General features: G+C 50.3%; 1 protein-coding gene and 2 pseudogenes across 1 annotated transcript in view; all 3 read left to right on the top strand.

The window, feature by feature from the left end:
* The first annotated feature begins 5,885 nt into the window (after positions 1-5,885).
* Positions 5,886-7,284, top strand: LOC146870480 (uncharacterized; annotated as a pseudogene).
* A 2,077-nt stretch (positions 7,285-9,361) lies between these two features.
* Positions 9,362-10,753, top strand: LOC146870479 (uncharacterized; annotated as a pseudogene).
* A 778-nt stretch (positions 10,754-11,531) lies between these two features.
* LOC146870478 (phosphoenolpyruvate carboxykinase [GTP], mitochondrial-like) overlaps positions 11,532-24,829 on the top strand; it is a 184,223-nt gene continuing 170,925 nt past the window's right edge. Inside the window, exon 1 of the mRNA XM_085642165.1 lies at positions 11,532-11,880. Coding sequence (XP_085498291.1) covers positions 11,852-11,880 — 29 coding nt within the window. The 5' untranslated portion in view covers positions 11,532-11,851. The remainder of the gene's footprint in view (positions 11,881-24,829) is intronic.

The raw sequence follows: 24,829 nt of genomic DNA, 5'->3' as shown, positions 1-24,829 counted from the left end.
GATGCAGTGGATCCAAGAGTGGATCGGAGATGTTGAAGACCTGTAAGCAGAGGGGACAGTGTTCACAGTCACTAGCCAGTGACCAGCGTGGCACCAGGTGGGTACCAGGCAATGTCGGGTGCAAACAGGGAGAAAGGTGTAGCTTGTCTCTGCAGCCACGTGGTCCCTGGAGGTCGACGACGTCCAGGAGCCGGTTCACGAGCTGTCCCACGCAGGCTCTCGCTGTCGGCGGTGTCGGCGACTTGATCAAAGCAAACAAGCCTTGGCAAAAGCAATTGTTGTAGAAGATGAAATAAGCTGATGGTTCTGACCAGCAAGGTCAGAAGGACTGCTCCTTTGGAGGGGAGCAAGGGCCAGTCTGGAGCAACCAGACCAGCAGTGTATTTCTTGAAGTTCGTCGCCAAGGTGGCCACTAGCCAGCGGGCCAGCAACCGGTTAGGCGCGTCGAGTGGCAAAATGCAGAAGGGCCCCACGCAGATCGTGGAGATGCTGGAGAGCTCACCTTTGGTGCAGATGCTGCTCGAGGGTTGGGCTTCTCAGATCCCAAAGCACAACTTGGAGGGAGCCTCGGTTGTTGCACTTGCAGCTTGTCGTGGTCGTTCCAAGATGGCTGGCTCCACGTGTCTCGGTGCCTCCACGGGTCTCCTCTTTTCAGGGACTGTGGATCGGGCGGTGAGAGGTCTGGAGGTCCAGGTCTTGTCAGTCTCTGGGCTCGGGCTCCGGCGGGAGGCGGCGGCAAAGCAGACGTTGATTCGCTGGATGGTGCTTGCGTTAGCAAGGTGGTCACTCCCTGACCACAGGGGAAATTTCCTTCAGTCTTCTGTGCAGCAGAATGTCGAAGTTCCCGTCTTCTTCTTAGTTTCAAGTTGATTCCAGGATGTCTGAAGTCTTAGGACACAGCTCCTACCTTTAAGCGGATTCTAGGGGCCGGACTACCTGCTAGGTCCCTCCCTATGGGTGGGACCAGGAAGGGGGGTGGTTACACCCCCAATCCTTTGTCCAGCTCGCCCCAGGCCCGGGACTGGTGTGCCCCAGGACCGGTTTGAACTGGCATATGCACCGAGGCTCCTTGTGAGCCACAGGCATGTCTGGTTTCTTTCAAGCCCTACCTGACCAATACACAAAATCCTGTCTGGGGTGGTGCATGCACCTCCCCTGGCAGGAAACCCTTTGTCCACACCTCCCAAGCTGGAAGGACTCCCAGCAGCAGGAGGGCAGACTTGTGTCTGTGGTGGCAGCATCCATTTTGTGGAGCTGAGGCTATGTCTGATTTTACCCGGGTTTCAGGTACTGTACATGTCGTGTCCCTCTAGAAGGGTGGAATGCTAACCCCGTCGCCAGAATTGGCGAGGGGTTAGTATTCCAATTCGTATGACACCTTACTCGACATGTTTTGATAAAGCCAAACCAAAGTTAGCATTTAACCGCGAGGTTCATAATGCACTTAAGAGTATATGGTATGACGATATCTGGAAACAGTAGAAGGAAGTTGTTCCGACCACTGCAGACAGGCTCAGCTCATGCCAGAGCACCATCTCACATGGAACCAAGCACTCTGCCTTCAGGATTGTTAAGGCCTGCCATAGGAGTGACTTATAGGTTACCATGTGTCCCATTTAAGGTTAGGTATAGGTATACTACACCTAAGTAAGAGGTGATTACACCAACTTACCCCAGCTGAGTGATCAGCCAGTTGTGTCAGATTGTTAGGCCAAGCCTGGGGTGGCATAATACATGCTTCAGCCCCTGGCAGGCCTTGTGTACACCAATGCCCTGGGTACCTAGTGTACACTGGTACAGGGGCTGACAGGGTGATCCACTTCCAATTGGTTATGCACCTAGGGTGCATAGTTTTAATTTAGTAGAGAGAACAGCAGGCTGGGGGTCTGATTGGCAGGCCCACAGCCTCAATATGTCAAAAACCAGTGAAGCAAAAAGCAAAAATTTGGGGTGACCATAGGATAGCAGACCCTACTCTCCTACAACATGGCACAAAATAAAATGAAATTAAATGCAGGTGTCTGAACTTGGCTGCTATACGCTCGCAATAAAAATGTTTACATTATAAAACATTCACTGAGGCGGCTGCTTTACTAGTGAGCTTTTTTTAATAGCAAGACTTTCAGTTTACGGTACATTGTATAATTATTTTAGAAGGAGATGAGAATAAATCAACACCAAACACTCCAATCACAAGCACTCTAATCACAGGGACCTCTGGCGTGTCACTCACGCGCCTTATTACAGCAGCTTTAAAAAAAGAAAGAAAATAAATCACCATCTCACTGGCCACTAAACACAGGTAAGAATGTAAAGTGGGTAAGGATGAAAGGCAGAGCTGATGGAAAGGGAATAATGTCTTTCTAAAGATGATGGGCGGAGAGGATGAGAAGATGCGGAGAAGGGGGCAGACTGGTGGGGTGAAGAGAGCAGAACGGTTGGGGGGGTGGAGGAAAGATAGCGGATGTTGGATGTCTGGTAACCAATCCCCGCTGAAGCAGAAAACCAAGCAACATAAGCACATCGCCAAAAGCTTCTAAGCGCTTCCGGACACCGAGAAAAAACAAGGGTTTCAAACTGTGCCCAGAATGTGTGAGGATAACGAGGCCATCAGGTTAGCCAGCTACATCCATGCCATCAGGATAACATTTTTCTGCTGCTGGGCTTTCATTTGACAATCCCATGCATTCTGGGAGTTGAAGACATGGGTTGCTTACAAAACAAGCATCGATCTCTTATCTTTATGGGGCCATGTGTTTCTAATTAGCGTGGAGGCACACACTGCCCCCGACCTCTCAAAGGAAAAAAATCTTGACAAAACCAGTGAGAGGTCGAGGCAGTGCACTCCTCCACGCTAATTAGAAACAAATGGCCCCATAAAGATAACAAAGTGCTTTGCGACAGCCGCAAAGCAGACGAGCCAGTCAGGATCGGCCAGATGAAAAAGCGAAAGGGCGTCACCAAAACGCCCTCATTTCCAATGGCAGGCCACCGTTTAGCATAAATGGTGACGTCAGCCAATGAAAATGAGGGGCGGGGCTTCAAGTACCCTTCTCAAATCTACTCTCCTACAAAATCTCTCGCCCAGCGAACAGCGCTGCAACGCCAGGGGAGACCTAATGATACTAGGGCCCTACTTCCTCTAAGGAGGGGTGTGCCCCATAATACTGGAAACGTTATTGGTGGCACTTTACATTATTGGTGGCACTTTATTCAGTATCGTATTCACTGGCGGTGTTCGCTTTGCTCCAGATGCAAAAAGAACTATTGATGGACAGAATGCAGAACAATGTCATACATTCACATTCCGTCCATCAATTGTGTGTCTTTTGCTTTCTCGCCCTAAGTGCGCCAGGTATGCTCAGACGTGAGTCCTGGGCTCACTGTGCCACTGGAATCAAGCTATCCTGGCTGAAGAGGGGTGAAACCCCGAAACCGGTCCTAGGATGCTTGTTTCCGGTCCAGGGAGGACCTGGCTTGGCAGTTCGTGCTGGACTGTTCCCAAGAGGCACAGGGTCAAGACTGATTTGCATAAGCCAGGTCTAAACTGCGGTGGCATGGTGAGCAAAAGAATGATGAATTTAACCCAGATCGTATTGTATTGTATTGTATTGTATATCGATTTGTAGAGCGCGATTGCTGCCCAGCGGGCGTCCAAGCGCTAAGGATGCAGCCAGAGTGGGGAGGTACGGCGGGAGTTAGGACAGGGATTAGGTCAGGGCAGACCTAGCAAACAGAAGAGTCTTTAATTGTTTGCGGAAAGATTGCAGGTTGGGATTGCATCTAAGTTGAAGCGGGAGTGAGTTCCACAGTTTTGAGGCATTCAGAGCGAACATTCTGCCTCCAGTTCTCGCTCTCTTAACTATTGGAACCACGGCCAAAAAGGCTTCGGTGGAGCGTAGATTCCTACTTGGGTGATAGCGGATGACTAAATTGTCATTTATTGCTGGACCTGTTTTCCAGAAGGCATGATGTGAGATACATAGTGCCTTAAAAGCCACTCGCTGTTTCACCGGTAGCCAATGTAGACTTTTTAGTCCAGGTCTGGCTGACTGTGTACGTGGAATGTTAAGCAGGGTACGGGCTGCGCAGTTCTGCACAACTTGTAACTTCCGTAGAGTCAGTTCTGGGGCACCCACGTAGAGGGCGTTATTGAAATCCAACCTGGACTGTATCAGGCCTTGTACTGCCACCTGTTTGGCCTCCATTGGTAAAAGGGGCAGGACTTTTCTGATTATTCTGAGCAGGCCAAAACACGTGGCAGATAACTTGATGGCCTGGTGAGTGAAGGTGAGATTTTTGTCCAACCAAATTCCCAGACTTTTTACGCTCTCCTTGGGAATGGGGGGCGTGCCCAGACATGAAAGCCATAAGGAGGTGAAAGGTACTGGGGAAGCTGGGCCCAAAAGCATGACCTCAGTCTTATCTCCATTGAGTTTTAAGGAGGAAGCTGTCATCCAGCCTTTAACCTCCTCCAGACATTTCATCAGACCTGACGACTTTTGCCTGATGCCCTCCTGCGTCAATGAGACCACTAGCTGGGTATCGTCCGCATATGATATGATCTTAATACCATGCGGTTCGACGATCCCAGCGAGCGGTTTCATGTATATGTTGAACAACGCAGGGCTCAAGGAGGAACCCTGTGGGACCCCACAGCTCAAAGATTTGCTGGCTGACACTGTGTCCCCGTCAAAGATCTGGAATGATCTGTTGGTCAGAAAGGAGTCAAACCACCTCAGTGCATTGCCTGTTACCCCGATGTCAAGGAGACGGTTCAGTAAGGTGGTATACCTGACCGTATCAAAGGCAGCACTTAGGTCAAGGAGGATCACTGCCACTGATCCTCCTTGATCCAGTATCCTCCGTGACTCCTCAGTGACCGCCAGCAGCGCAGTCTCAGTTCCATGCCTAGGTCTGAAGCCTGTCTGGGTCATATCTAGTAGTTGATTCTTCTCTAGGAACTGGATCAGCTGGGTATTTATATGTTTTTCCAGAATCTTACTTGCCCTGGGGGTGAATGTTTTGATTTGTTCTGCATTCCGTCCATCAATTGTGTGTCTTTTGCTTTCTCGCCCGAAGTGCGCCAGGTATGCTCAGACATGAGTCCTGGGCTCACCGTGCCACTGGAATCAAGCTATCCTGGCTGAAGAGGGGTGAAACCCCGAAACCGGTCCTAGGATGCTTGTTTCCAGTCCAGGGAGGACCTGGCTTGGCAGTTCGGGCTGGACTGTTCCCATGAGGCACAGGGTCAAGGCTGATTTGCATATAGCCAGGTCTAAACTGGGGTGGCATGGTGAGCAAAAGAACGAGCCACCACGATCACCTGCCTGCAGTACCTCTGGTCGCCACTAGAGGTCACTGTTCTGCAAGAAGAGCTATTTGGTGCTTTTAAGCGCACAAATGCACTTTTAAGTGCTACTGCTGGAGCTTTGCCTGCTGAGGATACCTGCCTTCTGGACCTGCCTTCCTGCCTGCTGAGGACCACCGCCTGCTTGGGACCACTGCCTGCTGGGAACTCCTGCCTGCTGAAGCCACCCGCCGCCTGGAGCTGCCTGCCTGCTGAAGTCTGCCTGACCTGCTGGAGCTGCCTGCCTTGCTGGGGACGCTTTGTCTGCTGGAGCTGCCTACCTGCTGTGGATTCCCTTCCTGCCTGCTGTGGACTGCCTGAAGGAGCTGCCTGCCAGCTGGGGACCTCTTGCCAGCCTGAAGGAGACCCCTGCCAGCCCTGCTGGGACACCCACCCTGCTGGAGCTGAGGGTCTGCCTGAGTCCTCCACCCACCTGAAGGGGACCCTGTCTACTGGCCTGAGGATTACCTACCTGCCACCAGCTCCCTGAGGAATCCTTCTTCTTCTCCTGGGCACAGCACAGCAAAGCAGCAGGATGAGCAGGCCCCTGAATCCATGGTTCCACAACACCGTAAAGCTACAGAGGAAGGTGGAGCCAGACGGCTCTACACCGCAACTGAGCAGGAAGATATTTACTGAGCTGCTGGTAACCAAGATGGGGTTCACAGCAGCAGAAATCTGGTGCATCATGACGGATGCACCCAAACTCACCTACCTGCTTACATTCATGTCTGAACGAATCTGCAGGAGGTATTGGCAGATGTGCTGGTCACGACGGGAGGAGAAACCTTTCTCTGACTTCCACCTGGAATGCCAGCTCGTGGTGGAGGTCAAGAGAATGACCGTGCACGTCTACAATCCACATGTCAATATGCAGGACCTAACAACCTTCCTACGCCGCCACTGCACAGTGACAAAAGAACCCTCCCGCAACCTGGACAGCGACGGCATTTGGGATGGTAAATGGACAGTGATGGTGAAGCTGAAGGCCTTTGGCCCCAGATGGAATCCGCCACCCCCCTTCCAGCTTCTCCCTAGGGCGTGACTCGGGGTACCTGTACTACCCTGGGCAGCCCAAACTCTGCAACAGGTGCAGCAAACCTGGTCACACCGGCAAGGACTGCACGGCGCAAGTTTGCAGGAAATGCAAGCAAGAAGGCCACACAGCAATGTTCTGTAAGGAGAAAACCCCATGCAACCTCTGTGGGGCCATAGGTCACCTCTTTAAGGACTGCCCAAAAAGAGCAAAATCCTATGCCCAAGCTGCCAAACCTCCGTGGAGTGAGCAACCGGAGGAGGCAGAGGAGACAAGGCCTCCAGTCCCACTCCCGCGGCGGGAGAGGGGGACTGGGAGAGGGAAGGGCCCTAAACAAGACAAGCTCAAGCCCGACCAGGACACCACCAAGGTCCAGGAACTACAGACACCTGCCGATACCCCAACTACCCTCCCTGAGCCCGGTGAGCACTGTGAGTCAATGGAGACTCCCGCCCAGGATGCCACCGAGGACCAGGGGGAAGGGCCCTGGATAACACAGGAGCGCAGAAAAAGGAGGCACTCAACTGACTCCGAAGGAGAAAGTAAGAGACCAGTGAGCACCCACAACTCCTACTCAGGGCTCGAGAATCCAGAAGAGGAGGAGCAGCTCGAACTAGACAGCCCGGATGAGCAACTTGAGCAAGTGTCAAAAGTGCTGAAGGAGATGAGGGAAATGGCAAACTCCATGGAGCAGTCCCCACCCCCATCGCCAGCAAGAGTTGAAGAAGTGGAGACCTTCATCGAGGCCGGAGAGCAAGACTTGCCCGTCACCCTGGAGGAGGTAGACCCCAAGCCCAGCCAAGAGCGGGAAGCGGCCATCGTGCAACAGCAAACAGCACCTGCCGCGCAGGAAGGCCAAGCGCCAGAGTCCCAACAGGAGGCTGTCCCAGCCCTGTAAGTAGCCTTGTCAACTGTGTTTGTAACCAATTGCTTTGACTTGATAATTAGTCTTTAAGTACTAAGTTTACTCTTAAAAACTAATTAATGATGGCTATTTCATTATTTTCCGTAAATGTCAGAAGTATTAGAGACAGGCGCAGATGTGCTAGTACTTTGAGTTTCCTTGCCAGTCAGGAGTGTGATGTGTACATGATTCAGGAATGCTCCATCCCCTTCGCAACATCATACACGCACCTAGAACAGCAGTGGACCCTAGGGCCTTCCTTTTGGTCTGGAGGGAACAGCAGTAGGTCTGTAGGAGTGGCTACCTTAGTCAGAGGAAGGCGTTTCACGATGGACTCGGTCACCGAACTGGAGGGCGGCAGGGCTCTTGTCGTCGACGGTTCGTGGGCAGGAGAGCCAGTTAGACTGATCAACGTGTACGCCCCTTCTGATGTAGGCGAGCGACGGGAGCTGTTTCAGCGCCTCAGGCCACAGCTGGTCACCTCCAGAACAATTTTGATGGGTGGGGACTTCAACTGTATTCTAGAAGCAGGTGGTAGATGCGGGGCCAGGGCAGGGGCAGGATGGATGGATGATGCTGCGAAACTACTGGTAGAGATGGTGGGGGAGGCCTCCCTGACAGATGTCATGGGGTCCATGGGGGTGAACGCCAGGAACTTCACCTGGAGTCGCCCTGATGGCTCCTTGCGCTCCAGGATAGACTTCATCTTTACCTCTCGATCAGTGAAGCTCAAGCAACATTCAATGGTGACAGTGCATTTCTCTGACCACAGAGCTATCCACTTCCAAGGGGAACTGACGGGCAAGTTCCTGACAGGTCCAGGCACTTGGAAACTGAATAGCTCTCTGCTGGAGAAAGAGGGGGTGAAGGAGGAGTTGAGGGAGACATACACCCAGTGGCAGGCCATGAAAGAGACTTTCGAGTCCACAGGGGAATGGTGGGAATGGGTCAAAGGCAGGCTCCAGGATTTCTTCAAGAATGTGGGCAGGCAGGCTGCAAGGGGGAGAAAGAGGGAGTTCAGTAGACTACAGCAAGCGCTGCAAGAACTGCACGACCTCCAACTCCGGGGATGGGACGTCATGAGCCCTCTGGAAGAAGTCAAGAAAGAGCTGAGCGAGCACTTTCATGACGAATCCAGGGGGATCATCTTCCGTTCCAAGGTGGAGAACTTGGAGAAGGGGGAGAAATGCAACTCCTTCTTCTTTAAGAAAATCCACTCTGCGCACACCCCTCGGGTTCAACTGCGCAATAAGGAGGGAATCCTCTGTGACACGAGGGAGGACATTAGGAAGGTAGTGACAGACTTCTATGGGGACCTCTACTCAGAGAAGAGGTCAGAGGGAGATCAAGCAGAAAAGTTTCTGTCTGGTATCCCAAGAACTGTTTCCCCAACAGTGAGAGAAGCCCTTAATGCCCCCCTGACTTTGGACGAGCTGCACCTTGCAGTTAAATCCTTCAAGTCAGGAAAGACACCAGGTAGTGATGGTCTCCCAGTCGAGTTCTATGCCTCACTGTGGGACCAGATCTCCTGCAGGTGTATGAGGAGATGGAGAGGGAAGGAATCATGCCCCACACTCTGAGGGAGGGAATGATTGCTCTCTTGTATAAACATAAGGGGGAGAGATGTGACCTAAAGAACTGGCGCCCCATCTCTCTCCTGAATGTTGACTACAAGATCCTTGCAAAGACACTAGTTAACAGACTGAAGGGCGCCATGGGAGAGTTAGTTCACCCAGACCAAACCTGCGCGGTCCCGGGGCCCAGGGTCGCAGATAGCCTGGCACTGATAAGGGACACGATCCAGTACATCACGGACCGCAAGATCCGGGCTGCCCTGGTCTGTCTAGATCAGGAGAAGGCATTCGATCGCGTCTCCCATGAGTTCATGGAGAGGGTACTGCATGGCTTTGGGCTGGGGGAGCGCTTCTGCAGTTACGTTAAAGTAATGTATAAAGACATCTTCAGTTCAGTCATTGTAAATGGTTGTAAAACAGACCCCTTTCCTATCAGGTCTGGGGTAAGACAAGGCTGCCCGCTCTCGCCACCTCTGTTTGTTTTGGTTATAGAGCTACTCGCTGAGTACATCAGGAAGAACCCAAACATCAGAGGAATCCAGACACCCGGCGACGCGAAGAGGGAAGTCAAGTGTTCGCTGTACATGGACGATGTCACCCTCTTCTGCGCGGATGCGGAATCAGTCCAATCTCTGCTGGAGGCGTGCACAGACTTCGGCAAGGCATCAGGGGCGAGAATCAACGTGGACAAGTCTCAGGCCAAACTCTTCGGGCGATGGGACCTCTGCAACGAGCCTCTCCCCTTCCCCATCGAGGCAGGACTGATGAAGATCCTCGGCGTCTGGTTTGGAGGGCCAGGGGCAGCAGCGAAGAGCTGGAACGAACGTTTGGCCAAGGTGAAGCAAAAACTGGGCCTCTGGAGCCTGAGAAACCTGAGCATTGAAGGGAAGGCTCTGGTGCTCAGGAACGACGCACTGCCCGTGCTGCAGTATGTGACACAGGCCTGGCCACTCCTGGCCAACGTAGCACGGGCCATCAACAGCATGGTGTTCCACTTTGTCTGGCACTCCAAGATGGACTGGGTGAAACGGTCAGTCATGCACAAGGAGCACCGCAAAGGGGGGTAGGCAGTCCCCGACATCTCAACGATCCTCAGGGCCTTCTTTGTGTGTGGCTGCGTCCGGATAACCCTGTTAAATATGAACAAGGACCACTCTGCCTACAAGGTGTTCCGCTTTTTCCTCCTCCCGGTGTGGAGACGGCTGGGATGGGATAAGTGGGAGAATGCTGTGACTTTCAACTGGGACCTCCCATGGTACTACAAGGAGGTAGAAAAGTTTGTGGGGGAATTTGGGCTGAACTGTGTCACTCCTTGCCTTTGGAAGCCCAAAACAATCCGCAAACTGATCAGGACCAGGGACACCACCGAACCAGTGAGCGACCTGCCACCAGCAACGGCAACGCACGTGTGGGAGAATGTATCCTCCTCAGTTCTGACCAACAGACACAAGGACATAGCATGGATGACTGTGAAGGGGGGCCTGCCAGTGAGGTCCTTCATGCACAGCAGAGGCCTGTGCCCGCACAGGAACTGCCCAAGGGGATGCCCCGCAGAGGAATCTGCACACCATCTCTTCTGGGCCTGCCCCTTTGCCCAGAGACTAAGGGCCGCCTTACGACAAGAACTGGTAGCCCTCATCCCCTACGAGAACATTACGGACCAGTCCATGCTGTACGGGCTGTTTCCAGGGACACACACAGAGGAAGCTATCCAGGAGTGCTGGAGACTCCTCTGCTGTATTAAAGACATTCTCCTGTTCGCCAGAACCCGCCTGGTGACCAATGGAGAGGTGGTAAACAGAGGAGGGTGCCGCAGGATGGTGCTCAGCCTGCTTAGAGACTATGCAGCCATGGACAAGAGGAAAAGTGAGGAAGAGGAAGAGCTGTGAGAAAACCCTCCTTCCCCACTGTACTCCTTAAAGTGGCGCCCCCATTAAAACCGTAAAACGCTATCTGCAAATACACCTGATGGAATGTAAAATGTCTCAATGCATTGACTGAAAAGTTAAAGTGGACTGCCTTCCCTAAGGGGGAGGTACCACTTCCTTAAAAACTATGTATCGCAACTTTTAAGCACTTAATAAAAGTTTTTGCCCCAAAACTAAAAAAAAAAACCGGTCCTAGGATGCTTATTTCCGGTCCAGGGAGGACCTGGCTTGGCAGTTCGGGCTGGACTGTTCCCATGAGGCACAGGGTCAAGACTGATTTGCATATCGCCAGATCTAAACTGGGGTGGCATGGTGAGCAAAAGAATTATGGATTTAACCCAGATCTCTTGACTGGGGTGAATGTTTTGATTTGTTCTGCATTCCGTCCATCAATTGTGTGTCTTTCGCTTACTTCCAGATGTCAACGGACCTAGGATTGATTGGTCAGACCCTCACTGTAACTGCACTGTCTTGCATAAGTGCCCGTTTTTTGTGCGACCCCCCAAAATATTAATCGTCTCTAATATACTGGGAAGGAAAACGGTGTGCAGTCAAAATAAATAGAGCAAACACATACAAATCGCAAATCCTGCAAACATGGACATTAAATACTCTGCGTTGGAACTTTGTGTTTTGCGTGTGTATCATGTCCTCTCCGGCCATTGTTCGGAAGCTTCTCCCATGTCTGCAGACCGCATGCCCGCCTCCTCCTTACATCCTCTTATTACCCCTCCTCTTCCTCCTCCTCCGTCCACGCCCTCTGCCTCTGGTCCAATAGTCCGGCCCCTACCGGTAAATACTGGACTCTGCTTCCCTCTCATGACTGCTCCCAAAGGGTCCCAAGTCACCTGGGCTTCACAAATAGTCCTGTCCCCTCTCCGGGTCCCCTGACTGTCCTCCTTGAGTCTCCTGTCCCGTGAGTCCTGCTCCCCTCAGCTGTCGTTCTTTCCCAAGTCTCCAACTTCTCTGCAGTGTGCCTACTGTCTCCCCCCTCACCGCCTGCAGGGTGCTGACCGGTCTGCAGAGGGCGCACAGGGACGGTGATCGGGGGCTCGCAACATGCCCTCCTTCTACGGACGAATTTTGGGGTGAGTAGCGCCATCATTTCCTTTATCCTTGTACGGGAGAGCCTCACGGCGCTCTCAAGTTTCCCTGACGCCGCAGCTTCGAGTTGTTTTCCCAAAACAGTATTTTTCCTTTGCATTTTGGGACTTGTAATCCTAATTGTTGTTGCATATTTATATAGCGCGAACTCGACCCGAAGTATTGGAGCGCTCTGCATAGCACCGTATTTACATTACATATTCAGGCACGGGGAGATTAAGTGATTTGCCCAGAATCACAGGATGTGGACGTGACCGCGATGCTCGAACCCTAGTTTCCTGCACCAGAGGCGGCAACGCAGCCGACGGACCACATCATTTCCCAATAGGGTCGCATGAGACCTCTCTGTCATCAGAAGCCAAGAAGGGTCCTGTGCGTGGCGTGGGGAGGTATAAGGGTTCATCGTTCATTTGGTTAGTAGAAGAAACGAGTCACCCGGACGTTAGTTCACGGACACTGAATACAGTAAACAGGCAAGATGTGCAAAAGGTCGACCAGCAGCGTCCATGCCACTAAAGATGCAAATACCCCTCGCTGCTTTACCTGTGCAAGTTTTTATATTCTGCTAATTCGATCCAGTTGGTTTCAGAGACGTGAATCAAGACTGCAACTACCAGAATACACTTGATTGTAACATAAATGCCCGGCTGTGGAGCCTTGTGACTGTTATGAGATGAGTCCTATCGCACACCTGACATGGGCGGTGTCAAGCAGCTAAGGACTGTCACGGGTCATGCAGGGAGATATGAGGTTGTGTAGTATGGGTTGAGGGTTCCTATCGGTGGTATTCAATGATATACAGTTTCTATAGGTGGTATACGATGATAGTACCTGTGTTGTATTATTTTGAAAGTATTGGGTTTCATAAGTCTAGTTTAAGGCAGCCACAGTCAGCAGTATAGAAGGGTACAGGGGTCATCCTTGGTGGTATAGTCAGGTATAAGAGTTAGTACTGTTGCTGCAGGTAGTTTATGAGCATTGAGGAAAGTTATTGGATGTATAGGAAAGTATTAGTTCCCCTGTACTCAGATTTAGAAGGTGTAAGGGTCTGTCTGGGCATAATAGAAAGACATGCAGGTTCCTATGGGTGGTTCTGAAAGGTGTGGGGGTATAGCTGGATTGCATCGAAAGCTCTAAGGCTTCTATAGATGGGTGAGGGAGATATGACATACTGTTTAATGGTGTGAGCGCTCCTATAGGTGTATGGATGGGATATGGAGGTAGAAAGGTCCCTCAGGGCAGTACGACAGTACATACCATCATACGAGGAACCCTTGTGAAGGTGAGTATGAAGTTCGTGTGAGTGGAAGGTCTTCTGGTGGAATAAGGTGTAAGGATTCTTAAGGGTGGTTTGGAAAGGTATGGAGGTCTCTATTGGTGTTTAGGCGGTATAGGAAAGTATAACCAAATGGTGCTAGAGTCTCTGGGGTGGGCCCATTTACGTGTCTCCAGTAGTTTATTTGATGGAGTGAGGCTCGTTGTCTGCAGTATCAGTAGGCGAGGAAGCAAGATGGGTTTTGAAGGTGTAAGAATGTCCGTGGGGCAAATGTGGGGGGCTCCTTAGATGTGTGGAAGTACTTGTGTTTGGTGTCAGACGTTGTCAGACCCCTAGATATATCTACTAGTCCATGTATTTGTATCAAAAGTGTAAGGATTCCTTGAGGTGTACCAGAATATGCATGGATCCATTTGGATAAGTCAGAAGGTGTGTGGGTTGTTGCCGTCATGTCAGATGTGAGCGCTCCGGTGGTGATACCAGATGGTGTGTGGTCCTTATGGTTGTATCCAAGGTGAAAAGATTCCTAAGGTTGAATTAAAAAAAGGTGATGGTCATGGTGGAGATGTCTGAGGGAGCACAGGGTCCTGGTGGTGATATCAGTAGTATGAGGGCTGCGAGAGTGCCTGCGATGTTGTCAGTGTCAGGCCCTTGGGTGTGATGGAGGTGGCATGAGAGTCCATGGGGTACGGGTGAAAAGAAGGTGCAAACGATGATGCTAGATGTGTGGAATACTGGGGTCGATATGAGGCGTGAGAGGCCCCTCATTGTGATATCAGAGGATGTGATGGTTCACCTCGGTGTTTCTGTGGTCTCTGGCCTCTAGGGGTAAAGGAGGAAATGAGAAGGTCCATGTGGAGATGTGAGATGGAGTGCGAGCCCGTGGTGGTGATCTCAGAAGGTCTGATAGTCCACAGGTTTGATAACAGGCAGCACTGGGCTCCCTGGGTGATATTAGAATGTGTTCTGGTCCCCTTATTTCAGTCACATCTATAGAAGCTAGGGCCTATAGAAGTGGCTTACATCTATAAGGACCCTTGGCGTCACGAGGTGTTGGGATACAGGTGGTGTATCAGGTGTGATACCACTTTGTGGGTGGTGTCGGTCCAATATTTGGGAATTATAATGTGTGAGGGGCCAGTCTGGTGCAGTGGGGATAGTTGTTGGTGCATAGGTTCAACAATGTGTGGGTTCTAGTGGTGGTTTCAGAATATGGAAGGGTCTAAGAACAGACATATCAGTGTCATAGGGCACAGGAGGTGTGAAGATCCATGAGATCACATGAGAAGATAAAAATGCCTGAGGAGTGATGCCAGTAATGAAAGATGAGAATACACATCAAGTAATAGATGTGTGTCCTGGCGGACAGGGATAAAGCACACTGTGGCATTAGACACCATACTCCTTTGGCCAATACTCGCTGTGACAGAGCAAACACTGCATACGAGCATCTTACTTGATTTCGAAGGCTGATGATGTCCGCTGAGCAAATGTTGCTCTGTTATAAATAGGGCTTACAATTTTATGGTATTTATTTGTTAAGACATTTCTGTCTGTATTTTTCCATGTTTATTTTTGTTATCATTTTGTTTGTTTATCCATATTTATTTGGGGTAAGAAAACATATCTACGACAAGGGCATTTCTGCACTTATTCAATCAATAAAGGACATTCTTACTTGAAAGGATGTTAGCGCTTTCAGAAGCCCTGTTTAATGCAGCACTCATATGCAGTGCAATGAAACCTTCGGTTTGTAGCACAAGTGTACGCATATCTGCAGCTGTTTAAAGCTTCAAGACACAGACCCCTTTGTACCCTCCGCCTGTCGTTATGCACAGATGAGTCATTGTTGGCAACATTAAGAATCACTCAAAGAAAGATGTACTTTCCAGTTTATACAACATTTAAATAAATACAGCCAGAGAACTAGATGGTTTTCTTTCTGTTTGACTTAAAAAATCTGGAAAAATAAATATATAAAAACAGCAACCTTGAAGCCTTAGTTATAAACCTCGGCTGCAGACCTTAACATGCTTACAGTGGCAATGGTGAATCTCTGACAGCAGGAGCACTTCCAGGAGCATCTTTTAACTCTCATTTGGAGGATCGCTGGGGTTAAGAAGGCAGTGGGACACCCCCGATTGGCTTCATTCGCCTCTGAGGTTTCTCTTTTGTATTTTGTAGTTTCCATAAATAACAGCGCGTGCACACTCATACACTTGCCAATCATTCAGATAAGTGTGTACTGACCTGGAGAAACATATTCACGAGTTGAAGTTTTCTATATAAAATACGGGTACAAATGCAATTTTGTTTACTTAGGGCTAATAGTCCTTAAATTATTATTTAAATGAAAGCAGGTATAACAGTCACTGCCTGCAGCGAAGATCTGTACGAAACCTGCAGGTCACTGTGGGTCACGGGAACCATGCGAAAAGGGCCCATTTTAGAGTGTATTATAACGAAATCCTTCGACTTTATTTGGGGGGGATGGTAACGCCGCGTGTTGCAAGGAACTGAAGCGACAAGACGTAATACTTATATATGTAGCTAAGCGCTCGTACGCCAATATTTTATCATGGCGCTTCCTGGCAGAGCCACAATAACCAGCACTACCCCTCACCCACACTTCACACATTCTACCTACAATGGAGTGCCACCTTCTAGTGCCAGTCGGCCTGGACCCGGAAGTTCGTCACGTTCTGAACGGGAGTTTATTGACAGAGAGAAGGTCCCTGACCAGAACGTTATGTTCGAAGCGGGTTGAGTGGAAGTCGGCCATAGCCCCATACGTGCTTTGCGTGGCACCAGGCGCGCAACACCCATTGGACTCAAAGGGCCTCATGCCTCCCCCCCCCCCCCCCCCCCTCGTGTGTGGCAGCCTGGGATGAGACAGCTTCCGGGGCACACACACAGCCGCACCCGAGCACTTCACAGGTTTTTAAAAGACCATTTGCATGTTAATGAGGCCTTTCTGTTGTTTCACCCCTTCTAAGAGCCCCTGCAGCTCCACTCTGCCTATTGCTTAAAGATTCTTGGAAAACATCATCATCCTCTGCTTAGGTGAAACCTGGTAGCGTGCAACTTAGAGTCAGTTGTGCCAAGTACAAATTTACAAGTAACAGGGCCAGGCTTAAGGCAGAACCACAAGTTATAAGGGCAGCTCACCCCATAGATCAAGGGTGCAATGAAACTAACCAGTCACACAAAACGTAAGTCTATTACAGGACCGGAGGCTTCGTATTATGCTTCTCTTTCTTATTTATTGCTACTCACAGCAGCCAATGAAAACTTATCTAATGTAAAACAAACTACATTTCCCATGATGCATACACCACATCACTTCCTGCAGAGCCTCATAAGAGCCAGTAATACCGGAACCTGTCCTCTTTCTTTGCTGCTTACGCAGACAGTTAAGTTGAGATCTTCCTTATTGGCATCGCTAAATTGTGATCTTAATGTTTGGTGCTTTACTTGCTGCAAGCGGCGCTTTGTCAGTATGTTATACAGTAAATAAATAACGCCGCTTTGCTTATCACCGTATATTGCCTTCCGAAACCGCCGTGCAGGCGGGTCGGGTCTCGCGCCCTTGGCGCTACGGTCACCCGCTGGGAGCGGTGATGTTTGCACGGGCTTAGCCCGAGTCTTCCGATTACGGCGGTCGATGGTGGGGGCATCGCGCCGATTTTTCATGTAAAGACGCGGTGTTCGGCCGCTTTGCCTTGATAATATCCAGCGCGTTTCGCGCTTCCTCAGTGCACGGTGCCGCCCCGCCTTCGGCAGGTGAAATTTAACCTTTGATATAGCGCGAAGGCTCCCCTCATATGCCGGTGCGCTTGGAGCCTGTCACTTTTACTTTTGGTTCAGGTTTCCACGTGTGTAGCCCAATTGGGCTATTTTGGTAGGATTTGGGCTACGCACATCGTTACTGCCCGGTTTTCTGTCGTTTTTCTTTCGTTTTTGCCATTCCAGGCTGAGATTTATACAGCGAGCACTGCCTTACGCCTGGCTGGCTGCAAAAACGACCTGGGCCTGGAGGGAGCACACCTCCTTGGATTTTTCTTGCTCTTTTGGCTCCACTACGCCCTGTGGGCTGTAATAATTGATATACAGCTCTTGCTGTATATCTTGCTGTATATCCTGTCCAGGCGACATTGAAGGAAGCTGTTGTATTCTTAAGCTGTGCGCTTGTTTCTATGTGATTTTATGTGATAAAACGACTTTTTAAAAGCAATTTTTTTAAATAACGTTTTAATACTGCTATTTGCACCTTACCTGTTTAACGTGTGGTACAGTTGAAACGGGAAGCGGGAAGCTCTAGGGACGGAGTTGTGTTCAATACTCCGGGGGCGGCGGACATTTTGGGGAGGTGGAGGTTAGCGGTGCAGCTGCCGCAGAGAGCTTGGGCGGCAAGGCTCAAAAGGGGCGGATGTGGCGAGCGCGCACTGGAACCCAGGCGACATTGAAGGAAGCTGTTGTATTCTTAAGCTGTGCGCTTGATTTTATGTGATAAAACGACTTTTTAAAAGCAATTTTTTTAAATAACGTTTTAATACTGCTATTTGCACCTTACCTGTTTAACGTGTGGTACAGTTGAAACGGGAAGCGGGAAGCTCTAGGGACGGAGTTGTGTTCAATACTCCGGGGGCGGCGGACATTTTGGGGAGGTGGAGGTTAGCGGTGCAGCTGCCGCAGAGAGCTTGGGCGGCAAGGCTCAAAAGGGGCGGATGTGGCGAGCGCGCACTGGAACCCAGGCGACATTGAAGGAAGCTGTTGTATTCTTAAGCTGTGCGCTTGATTCTATGTGATTTTATGTGATAAAACGACTTTTTAAAAGCAATTTTTTTAAATAACGTTTTAATACTGCTATTTGCACCTTACCTGTTTAACGTGTGGTACAGTTGAAACGGGAAGCGGGAAGCTCTAGGGACGGAGTTGTGTTCAATACTCCGGGGGCGGCGGACATTTTGGGGAGGTGGAGGTTAGCGGTGCAGCTGCCGCAGAGAGCTTGGGCGGCAAGGCTCAAAAGGGGCGGATGTGGCGAGCGCGCAGCGGACGCGCGCAGCGGGCGCGCCGAAGGCGCGCCAAAGGCAAGCCCGTCTGCGCCCGTCCGTGCCCTAACGAGACCAGAGGCCATGACCCCTGCTCCCGCTATCATAGCACCTCGCCCCTACACGTCCGAACAGCTACGAGATTTGCAGGACACGCACAATTGTCATCATTGTCTGGGCCCCCCCTTTGATCAAAATCACTGTGTTCAATGCAATTTCTCCCTAAAGCCTAAGGCTCAGGCAGGAAAGACCTGCCCTGAAAACATTGATTTTAAAATGAAGTTAGTAAACTGCCGCTCATTGTCAAAACATGCGTTAGAATTGAGACTGCTCCTAGAAGATACCAGACCAGATGTAATGTTCCTCACGGAGACTTGGCTCACGGACTGTTCTAATTCAGCGGTTGTTCAGGCACTTCCCCAAGGTTACATCATGCAAAGGCAAGATCGCCCCCTTACAAGAGGTGGAGGGCTCGCTATTATTCATAGGGACTCTTTTAGCTGTAGGATCTCGGACGGGCTCCTCCGGGATTGCGAAAGTTGTTCCTTTTCAATCAATTTCACACCCACTTGCACCTTCTCAGGCATGTTAATATATCGCCCCCCAGGGGCTATAGGATCTTTTCTTGAGGATTTGGTGGATAATATATCTGTCTTGGTCAGCTCCCTGCCTAATCTCACTATTCTGGGAGACCTTAACTTACATCTTGAATCCCGCGATGCTACGCACGTGGAGGAATTATTGGACGCCTTAGAGGCGCTACTTCTCCCCCAGAAAGTGACAGGCCCAACGCACATCAAAGGTCACCTGTTGGACCCGATTTTTACTAATACCCTTATCCAGGTAGACGACCCTCAGCCGCTCCCCTGGACGGACCACTTTTTAATTTCACTCACCTGGTCAGCACCAACGAATAGGAAGGCTGAAAACCATTCCAAAATTTTGAATCGGAATTGGTCCAATATTTCCATGGAAGAATGGACCACCATGCTCAAAGAAACACGCCCCCTTCTCGACCCTGACCCGGAAATGGCAAACCTGCAATTTAATCACTGGATTAAAAATTCATTAGATGTATTAGCCCCTTTAAGTCTCGGGGACATTAAAAAGGGCCCAAAGAAAGTTGCATGGTTCACTAGGGAACTGAGAGACCTTAAACGGAAATGTAAGCAACTCGAGAGACAATGGAGGAAAGACTTTTCACCTGAGAAAAAGAAAGTATATCGTGATGCAATAAAACGGTATAAAGCTGAGATCACGAAAACTCAATCCAATTTCTATGAAAAAAAGATTTTATCTGCGCCCAATTCCCCTAGAGAAATTTTTAAAATTTTTAAATCTTTGACTATCCCTCCTCTCACCACAACGATCCCCACTGATGTACAAGGTCGCTGTAATAACCTAGCAGAGTACTTCCAGGACAAGGTACAAGTGATTTACTCAGCCTTTCCGGCAGTCGCCACTGCGGACCTCGATGCTTTGACGAAAGAAATTGGAATACGTCGTGGTCAGAGCTTGGTCTCTTTCCCGCCCCTGGATTTAGATATAGCAACGACCTTACTTAATAAACTTAAATCAGGGTCACCTAAAGACCAGGCGCCCCCCACGGTGCTGCAAAAGGTTGCTTCAGAAGTAGCCCCTGTATTGGTAACTCTTATTAACTCTTCATTGGCAACAGGCAAGGTTCCTCCACTTTGGAAGGAAGCAATGGTGAAGGCCCTGTTAAAAAAACCTGGTTCTGATCCTGAGGTAATGGCAAACTATCGCCCTATTTCTCTGCTCCCGGGAACAGCTAAAATAGCAGAGAAGTATGTTAATTCCATCCTCTCCACTTATTTAGAGGAACATGACTGCCTGCACCTTACACAGACTGGTTTTAGATCTCGCCAGGGAACTGAAACTGCCTTGATTGCCGTAGTGGAGGAGGCAAGGAAAATTATGGACTCTGGAGGATCAGCTGCAATAATTCTCCTTGATCTCAGTGCGGCTTTTGATACCGTCAACCATCAAATTCTTATTGCAAGATGTCATGAGATGGGGATAAACGGTACCGCACTGAGGTGGATTGCCTCTTTTCTGGAAGGTCGGACATTCCAGCTTTTCGAGGAGAATGTTACCTCCAGGATTGTGCCTTTGAAGAGTGGAGTGCCTCAGGGCTCATCACTTAGCCCCACTCTTTTTAATATTTACATGTGTCCTTTAGCCAAAATTGTAGAGGCATTTGGCATACAAATTGTTACGTATGCCGATGACACTCAGTTGATCGTCTCCCTTAAAGACGCAGGACAACCGGGAAGCAATCTTTCCAGGTGCCTTGAGGAAATATCCGTTTGGATGAAAAAGTCCTGTCTCCAGCTGAATGGGATTAAAACAGAGCTTATGCTGCTTGGTAAACCTTTACTCCCAGGCATGCCGTTGGCTTGGCCTGGGTGTATGGGAGACCCGCCGATTCCCAAAAAGCATATCAAGAGCTTAGGAGTCTGGCTGGACACTAGACTTGACATGAAGATTCAGGCTATGAAGGTAGCCGGGTGCTGCTTCGGGATTATGAAGTCAGCACGAAAGATTCTGCCCCTTCTCCCGTTTCAAGCAAGAAGACTACTCCTCCAGGCACTGATTCTGTCACGTTTGGATTACGCTAATGCGTTCTATTTAGGAGCCCCCCAGTTCACATTAGGTATACTACAAAAGGTTCAGAACTGTGCGGCCAGAATCCTCCTGAAAATTCCTCGGAGAGAATCAGCAAGAAGTGCAATTAGACAGCTACATTGGCTTCCTGTCTCGGAAAGGATTAAATTCAAGGCCCTCTGTGTCACGCATAAGATCATGGCCGCGAATGGCCCTTTAATCCTTCGAAGGATAGTCTTTCCATATCACCCCAGAAGGCATCTGCGCTCTGCAAATAAGCGCCTCGCTATGGTACCAAGAATTGCCAGGACGAGATGTGGAGGTCGTTGTTTCTCTTATGTCGCCTCTAAGACATGGAACACCCTCCCAGACTCCATCCGTATGGAGGAAGAATACCTGCCTTTTCGACGGCTTCTGAAAACGCACCTTTTTCCTATGGTATAATCTGATCTGCCTAGTCGTCTGGTTTCCTAGCGCTGGGAGGCCTCAGGGTAGCCATGCGCTTTATAAATGCCTCTTCTATTCTATTGCTGAGGAGCCAGGTACCTGTGCTGTTGTGCTGTGGGTTGGTTCCCCCCCTTTTACTCCTCCTTCCTGTTGCCTTATGAGCAAGTACGTCTATAAATTTGGCTCCACCATGGAAAATTGGGTGCACTATGATGAGGATGACACCTTATACGAGGAGGAAGTTGGTACACCTTCCATCAAGGAAAATATTGTTGAGGCCCTGGACGCTTCCGTGCAGGAGTCGGTCAACAAGGCCCTGGAGAAGGCAGTTCCGGGAACTGTGCAGCAGGCATTGGCGACTGCATTGAAGCCTATTACTAGGCAGTTAGAGAGGTTTGCGAAGCATCATGGCTTCACTACCCCAGCAGGGTTTCCGTCAGAAGGCACACAACTGAAGCCCTGGCCTCATTCTGCCTCTTATTCTTCACTTCCACGCCCGGATACGGAAAGAGAGAGGGTTCGAGATACCGATTCGGAACCTGGTTCCACCGAATCTGACACTACAGATGATTCCCCTCCTAAGAAGAAATCTAGGAAGGCCAAGAATGTGGAAACACCACAGATGACCCCTACTCCCTTTACCTTTAACCCCTCAGACATTGTTCACCCTAGGTGGCGGTGTACCTGCACGAAAATTTGCGCAAAAGTTTTGACAAGGAGGTGCGCAACAGACTGCGGTCTGAATGTCCCTGGCCGGATCTCTCGGACAAGGTGGCCGAAACGCCCGAAATTGATCCCAGCCTCTTAACTTTCCTTAAAAAGTTTGCTAAGGACCCTAAGAAGGGTATAGATCGCGCCTGGCGAGGGTGTCAGGACAAGCTTTTGGATGTGGTAGGTCCTTTGGCCAAGATCCTGGAGATGGCTCTGGAGGCGCAGGAATCGGGGACCACCATTGATTCCCATGTATTGGCGGGCTGGACCCAGCGGGCCATCTGCCTCTTAGGTAATGCCAACTGCGCAATTTCCACGGAGCGCCGGAAGTCCATTCTTATGCGCATGGACTCTAATCTGACGGAGTTGGCGGCGGCGGAGCCTGGGCCATTGGCGGACGGAAACCTCTTTGGCGACTGTTTCGTCAAAGATGTGGCGAAATACGTGGGCACTTTCACTACCCTGGATAAAGCACAAGCAGGAATCAAACGTGTGTTTCAAGCAGGGGTTTTCAACAGGGCCGGGGACGCTCGTTTGGCCGTCAGTTCTCCCAAGGTCCTCAGCGAGGAAACTTCGGTCGCGGCAGGGGAGAGTGGGACTCTACCCGCGGCAGCACCTTCTACCCCACCAGGCAGCGCTTTAACAAGCGACGCTTCAATAAAGGCTCCTATCGGGGAGGATTTCAAAACACCGAGTCTTCAGGTGAGCGCTCCAGACTTCTTTCTTCTTCCTTTGGGGGGACGTATTCAGCGGTTTTATCACAATTGGGTTCAACTATCGCAGGACGCCTGGGTGTTGCAGACAGTTCAGGGATTTCATCTAGATTTCTTTCAGACTCCTTATCAGGTTCATCGGCCCAGACAGCTTTCTTTTTCCCGACTAGAGTGCGATTTCATAGATTCAGAAATAGAAGGATTGCTGCAGAAACACGCGATAGCACCTTGCGACGAGGGCCCTCGAGGTTTCTGCAGCAACATTTTTCTGGTACAGAAGAAAGGCGGTGGTTACAGGTTGGTACTCAATTTGAAGGATTTCAACCAGTACATGACTTACAAGCACTTCAAGATGGAGGGCATCCATCTGTTGGCAGACCTACTGAAGCAGGGGGATTGGTTGGTCCGTCTGGACCTGAAGGACGCCTATCTGTCCATCCCCATATTTCGTCCACATCGCATATTCCTTCAATTTCAATGGCGGAACCGGTGGTACGAATATTTGGTCCTTCCTTTCGGACTTTCCTCAGCACCGTGGTGCTTCACCAAGGTTCTGAAACCTATAGTAGCTTACCTCAGGGAACAGGAGGTTCGCATGATTGTCTATCTAGACGATATGATTATCATGGCACAGTCTCAGACGTTGGCGGTTCAGCATTTGCGCATGACCATTCGTATCTTGCAGAACCTGGGGTTTGTGATCAACGAACCGAAGTCGGTCCTGTGCCCCACGCAGACGATAGATTTTCTGGGGTTCGTAATAAACTCTCAGACGGCCCAGCTCAGTCTTCCACGTTCCAAACTTCGGGATATCAAAAAGGAGCTTCGCTCCCTCCTAACCAAACAAATGGTTTCGCTCAGGGGGATTGCCCGGATAGTGGGACTTCTTGCGTCGTCCATTCAAGCAATATTTCCGGGACCCCTACACTACAGGGCCCTTCAACGACTCAAAATTCAACACTTGCAAAAGGGTCTTTCCTACACGGACTTAGTCCCTCTGTCCCCGGAAGTGCGGGAGGAGATACAGTGGTGGCTTGCCCACGTGGAAGCGTGGAACGGCAGAGCAATTTTCGGTTCCCTACCGGAAGTGGTCATAGAATCCGACGCCAGTCGTTGGGGTTGGGGAGCGCATTGCGGAAATATTTCCACAGGGGGACGTTGGTCCCTAGAAGAGTTAAATCTACACATAAATTGTCTAGAACTCCTTGCAGGGTCGTTTGCGATCAGGACCCTATCTCCCAAACAGGTCTCATGTTGCATCCTTCTTCGGATGGACAACATATCGGCGGTACGGTACATCAACAAACTGGGGGGCACGAGGTCCTCAATGCTGGTAGAGATAGCGAAGGACTTTTGGCACTATTGCCTAAATCATCAGATTTTGGTCATAGCCGAATACATTCCGGGCCAGTCGAATGTAGTGGCGGATTGGAACTCACGCCATCTCAAGGACTACAGCGACTGGCAACTTCTCCCACGGGTAGTTCAGTGGTTGCAGGAGATATGGGGTCTTTGCGAGATCGATCTGTTTGCATCCAGACTGAATCGTCAAATGACGAAGTTTTTCAGCTGGAGGCCGGACCCATTGGCTCTAGCGACAGATGCCTTTGCACAGGATTGGACCCCGAATTTGAATTATGCGTTTCCACCCTTCATTCTCATTCCTCGCGTGTTCATACATGTGATGCGCCAGAAGGCGGAGGTGATATTGGTGACTCCCTTGTGGAAGTCACAGCCTTGGTTCCCGTTACTACTGGAGGTGAGTTGCGACTTCCCCAGAAGGATCCCTTGGTCCTCGACAATGCTACAGGACCTTCATGGAGAGATGCAGCCGATGGTACTATCGGGGCAACTGTCTCTGGCCTGGAGACTTTCCGGCAGCGTTGGAAAATGCCAGGGTGTTCGGAGCAAGCTTCAGGCTTCATCAATCAAGCGTGAGCCCCCTCTACCAGGAAGCGATATTCTTCAGCCTGGGGGTGCTGGGTTCGTTGGTGCGTGGGACAACATGTGGATCCCGTGGGGGCAGAATTACCCTTTATTGTAAACTTCCTGTCCGAAAAAGCGTCTGAAGGTTTGGCGTATCGCTCTGTTAATAATTTCCGTTCAG

Source organism: Triturus cristatus, chromosome 1_1, assembly GCF_964204655.1.
Source record: "Triturus cristatus chromosome 1_1, aTriCri1.1, whole genome shotgun sequence".
NCBI classification, from domain to species: domain Eukaryota; kingdom Metazoa; phylum Chordata; class Amphibia; order Caudata; family Salamandridae; genus Triturus; species Triturus cristatus.
This window is presented reverse-complemented; position numbering and strand designations above follow the sequence as displayed.